The 5,353-nt window shown below is 44.7% G+C and overlaps 1 protein-coding gene across 1 annotated transcript; it reads left to right on the forward strand.

Moving 5' to 3' along the window:
• The first annotated feature begins 3,949 nt into the window (after positions 1 to 3,949).
• Positions 3,950 to 5,127, forward strand: LOC115746733 (FCS-Like Zinc finger 13-like). The gene is made up of 2 exons (XM_030682627.2): positions 3,950 to 4,586; positions 4,731 to 5,127. Exons 1-2 carry the CDS (start codon positions 4,006 to 4,008, stop codon positions 4,891 to 4,893), a joined length of 744 nt encoding a protein of 247 aa, XP_030538487.1. The 5' UTR covers positions 3,950 to 4,005; the 3' UTR covers positions 4,894 to 5,127.
• Positions 5,128 to 5,353: the final 226 nt, after the last annotated feature.

The following is a 5,353-nucleotide window of genomic DNA, read 5'->3' on the forward strand; positions in this document are numbered from 1 at the left end:
AGGACAAGACCTTCGTATTTCATATGGAGGATCCCGTTATGCAATGACGGCTCACTAATTATAGGGCTGTATCTGAACTAGATAGCGGATGGAAGAATTTCTAACAGCACCGGATGAGTTCAGGAATCGCCTCGGTCATGACTTGGGTACAATAAACCTGGTCACGTCGCACTTACTATCAAATCTGATCAGCGAAAGTAGGTTGTTTGATTATCATTTTCAGTTAGGCGACTCGCCAATTTAGAAGTTTGACAATACACCTGCGTAATGACTACTTAACCATTCGTCTGGTCACAGCAGCTGAGATAACGAACGCGGCAATATGCTTGAAGGACAACATACATATACTTTTCTCCGTTTTTGCCGCGTTATAAACTCTGGTATGACCACTTCCAGACAATGTAAACAGAAGAAGCCGGCACTAAGTAGTCGCAGTCTCGATGTGAGTCAGTTTTCGCTTCCATCTCTCGCCTGAAGCGCTAAAGGAAAAAGCCAGAATCTCTCGGAGGGGGCATTGTTCATGTTCACAATGATCTAAACCAGAAGAAACGATTTCACTTTCTTTTCGCGACATCGATGCTGCAAATATTTAGATCCACTCAGGTACTTCTGTTTCACTTTGATGTGCGCTCTATGCAAGTACCAAGCTACACTTGACCTTTTGACTTCCAAAGTTTGATTTCATCATCATTAGTCAACAAAAGACAGCGTTGATTTTCCAATTCGGCTTAGTCATTCTTCATATTTGCAGCTAATATCAATTCAACATGTTGCATGACATGCTAAAGCTTAACTCTACCCTGTCAGAACAAAAAGAAAAATTTACTCCGTTTTAGGTAATACTAGTACATCGCATCGTCGCGATGCCGGTCCTGTTCCAGTTCCCGATCCCGACTCCGCTCATGATCCTGCTGCTGTAACTACTTCGCCTTTCTTAGCCACGGATAAGGCCCAGCCCAGCTCCTCTCTTGTCGGTCCACGGGTCGCAAGGATTTGGGCCGGGCTTCTATAGAATATGCAACCATTTGCCACAAAATGCAATAATTTGGTGATAGCCCCAGTTTCCTACTCATGATAATGACAAGATGGAAAATGCAAGCTGTGACTTTTACCAAGAATTTGGTGTCATACCTACTTGGCTTGTAACTTTTGGGTGGTGCGCATTTTGGGCAAAACTTCTTAAGCCCGGTTGCCTAATCATGCTCAATCAACATCATCTTCTCATTAAAGGGCCTCCATTAGCAATTTTTTGAGATTATGTGTACACCTTCTCTAAAAATGAGCCAGCCTTTCCCATGACCACCTTCTAGATTTTCATGAAATGCTTTGACTTGGGGCTCAATGAATTTCGAGAAATATTTGATTGCTATGTCGATGACATCATTCTAATGTTCAAGAGTAGGTGACACTTTTGAAGATTTGTGCCTGTGGATCATATGAAGTCACGACGGTATCTTCTTTAAGGCACTTGAAATTTCTCATACAGATCATCTCCCCCGCATCCTCGTTTCTAGTAAGTCAATCAAACTATAAATAGCGGTTATAATGTCAATCGACATCGGATATAGTTTACTTATTTGAATAACCCTCTTCAAATTTGTCACTCCCAACTCAAAAACTAAAAAATCTGCGTCCGCTACTTTGACGCCTAAAAATAATCTGCTACAACATTCGAATGGTGGGACAATGTTGTCGACATCCCTATGTTGTCCGAATCACAAATCGAGTCGTGCGTGTCGTGGGGGGTAGCTTTCCGCTCGGTTGCCTCGTCCGCCGGGTTAACCCGGGTTCACGCGACGTCGTCCTCCAACTACCGTCGGATTCCCGACACGTGTCCGCTGTCACGTGAGTGGACATCTATCAGTGACTTGTAGACTTGGAGGACCCCGAATGTGAAAGCAACAAGTTGGACAGTAATTCTGTTGCACATTATTGCCTCCTCGAATTCAACAAAATTACTCAAATGCCCCCTCCGATCGCCATCCGCAATCCCATTTGTTATTGTAGGTGCGGACGGTCGAGATGTAGAGAAGGTAAGTTTTGATAAAGAAATAAGAAATTGAATCTACAGATTTGGCCCTCCATCAAAATCACATAACACTCTCCAAGTACAAACCAACGATGTCGTGACGACTCAAATCAACAACATCGTACCACCACCAAAATCAACGAATTCGCGATCGAATAGATATAATATGTTTACAACACGATTTTTTGTTTAGAAAACACATTTATATATAGAGAGAGTATGTTGGTAAATGTTGAATTAAATCTTGAAATTGAAACTAATTTGGTCAATTCATTTGAAATACACGTGCCTTAATCGGAATCGCACATTTATCGCTCAAAATTCAACGTCAAAAGATAAAGGGCAGCAACCCAAACTAAAATCAAAGCTGCCCCTTTACCTTTTCTAATCCCAACAAAGGGCAATTCATTCATGTGGATTGTAAAAAGGGCTCTTACTTTCATGCTCCTAAAGGGGAAAAAAGTAAAGCTTCTTTCCTCCTCTCACGCCTAAAAGGAATGGCCAGAAAAAAAGTGAAGAGCACACAATCATACAAAGAGGAAAGAAAAATGACATGAGGAAATTGATTTCCCCCTCAAAATTTCCCATCTATATTCCTATGGAAGACAGGCCACAATAACATGGGTGGTGCTACGATCCCGAAGAGGCCCGATATCTCGCGGGCTCCTCGCTATCGAATTGGCAAAGCAAAAGATCACAACTAGACTGAAATCTACTGAGAAAATGACGCAATTAGTTCCTAAACTTTACTTCAATAAGCAATATGGTTCTTGACATTTTAATTTACCCAATGTGGCCCCGAACTTTAACCCCATATATAATATAATTCCTAAATTTTTAATTTACTCATTGTGATGCAATCCCTAGATTAGATAATACGGGGACTAGATTGAATCTAACGACATGATAATACGGGGATCAGAAGTTCAAGGACCACGTCGCGCATTACGCTAAATTTCAACGACCACACCGAACAAATTAAGAATTCGGGGACTGCATTACACATCGAGACAAAGTTCGTGTGTTGTTTGTATCATCATCTCAAATCTATCATCGCAGTCATTAGATACAAATCCGCTGGCGGCAACGTATTACCAGGGCACGTCACCTTCCGAAGAGTATAGAATCACTCGTGATAGCAATACCCTTTTCAAGTAATGAAAAACTGTACATTTGGATCCGTGAGATGTCTAAAAAAAAAAGAAGAAGAAGAAGAAGAAGAAGAGGGGAAGCCTAAATAGATATAGCTTCTTCTACAAGCATTGTGGTCCAACAAATAGAGTTGTCAAATAATGGAAAAACAAATAAATTTCGAGGAAATGTAAATCATAAACAAAACCTTCCATGGACTATACTGTCAAAACAAGGATCACATCACAAAAGCAAAACACCCAAGTGGTCACAAGCCAAAGCAACTCGGGCCCACAACCCCCCGCCCTTTCCAACCCTTTCCTTTTCCAAAACCCTTAAAAGAGCGGGCCCCAACAGTTTCAGTGGGGCCCCTTTAGACTACTTAGTGTCTCAGGCAATCATTTTAGCTTCCACAGCCCGCCCCAGATCCTCACCACGCGTTCCCGGACGGACGGTCACGATGGGTTTGGCATCTTCCCGCTGTGCGTGTCGGGCTCGTTGGGGGGCCCCACAAGCGGGTCAAATCCCCCCAAAGCCCTCCCCCCTCCCCAAAGAACGTCCCAATCATTGGACACAGACGTTATAAACAACGTGGGCCCCACTGACAAGCGACCTTTTACTAAAAATAATGTCGGAATCCCGATTTTTAATAATTAAATTTAAAAAAAAAACGGAAATGATTTATTGGTCTTACTATAGTGATGACCAAGCAATAGCTCTCTGTGTACACAAAACCATGGGCTCAGTCTAACCACTCCCAGTCATTATATTGGAGAGAATCAGATCCAGTTTCCTCCAATTCTCCACAATCTTAAATCTTTTTGGCAAAGCGAGAAGGCGTAGCCATGTTGGGAAAAAGGCCGTTCATCCGGAAGTTGTCGGACCTCTTGATATCCGGCTGCGGCGGCGGCCGGTCCGGGCCCTCCGACCACCCCGTGGGGAGCCCGAGGACCCCCTTCGACTTCAAGGCTCAGTCGCCGAGGAGCCCGAGGGGCTACGACCTCGGCGGGGTCGGGCTCGGCATCGTGGCGGCTCTCGGTCGATCCGGCGGCGAGGCCTCGGGGACGCACCTCGTGTGCGGCCCCCGGTGTCTCGGCCGCGCCCGGATCGGTGGAGGAGGTTTCGAGGACGCGGAGGTGGAGGCGGAGGCGGATGATTGCTTGGAGAACTACACGTACGTGACTTGTCACGGACCCGACAAATCCTTCACCAAGGTGTATTACGATGGGGGTCTGGATTGGCCAAGTGAGCAGGAGAGTGATTATGGTGTTTTGAGAGAGCCAACGTCAAGGATCACGAGTGAAGAAGAAGAAGAAGAACAAGAAGAAGAAGAGGAAGACGTTCCAGTTTTTCAGACGCTGGACTTCCTAAGTTCATGTCACTTGTGTGGGAAGAAGCTCCATGACATAGACATCTACATGTACAGGTACCATACCATAGAGATCCACCGTTTCTTTCTCTTGTTTTTTTCCAATCTAGTGTTGATTTCAAGAGCAATTGAAGTGTCAATTCCGCCCGCCATCTTTCCGATTCGGGTGATTGATGTTCTTTCTGTTTCTGCGATGAGCAGGGGAGAGAAAGCGTTCTGCAGCACCGAGTGCAGATCGACGCAAATGACCATGGACGAGCGGAAAGAGCAGAAATGCAGGAACGAGGCGTCGAAAGCCGCCGACGTTTCGAGCTCGCCATACACGAAGGACCGGATCTTCTCGACTGGGATTGTTGCGATTTAGGGGAGGGCGGGCTAAAGGCACACGAGCGCAGACACCCGGAAGATGGTAAACAACCTCGTACATATAGACGGCATGATACGACTACACGAGAGCTTAATCTTAGCTTTTGGTTTTTGAGAAGAAAGACGAGAGAAAACGGAAATTTTGCTCGGATGTAAGAGTGGAGCTCCAAATTCTGTAATGAAAAATCTGGTGCTCAGAAGACGAAATGAAGTGAATTGTAACTTCCAATATCGTCTGGAAGTCTCTCTTTCTTTATTTTACTCCCGATGCAGGTATACTTTAATTTGGTGCAGTCGTCCCAGTTAATACGAATTTCAGATACGATCGATGACTCTTTCGAACATACCTGAAACAATTCCTAGCTCATGACTATCAGAGTCTGCATTTTTTTTTCCCCGGACCGCGCTGCCCGGCGTGCAGTGCATTTGCGGGATCTAAATTGACCATTCAACAACTT

The sequence above is a fragment of the Rhodamnia argentea genome, chromosome 4, assembly GCF_020921035.1.
Source record: "Rhodamnia argentea isolate NSW1041297 chromosome 4, ASM2092103v1, whole genome shotgun sequence".
NCBI classification, from domain to species: Eukaryota; Viridiplantae; Streptophyta; class Magnoliopsida; order Myrtales; family Myrtaceae; genus Rhodamnia; species Rhodamnia argentea.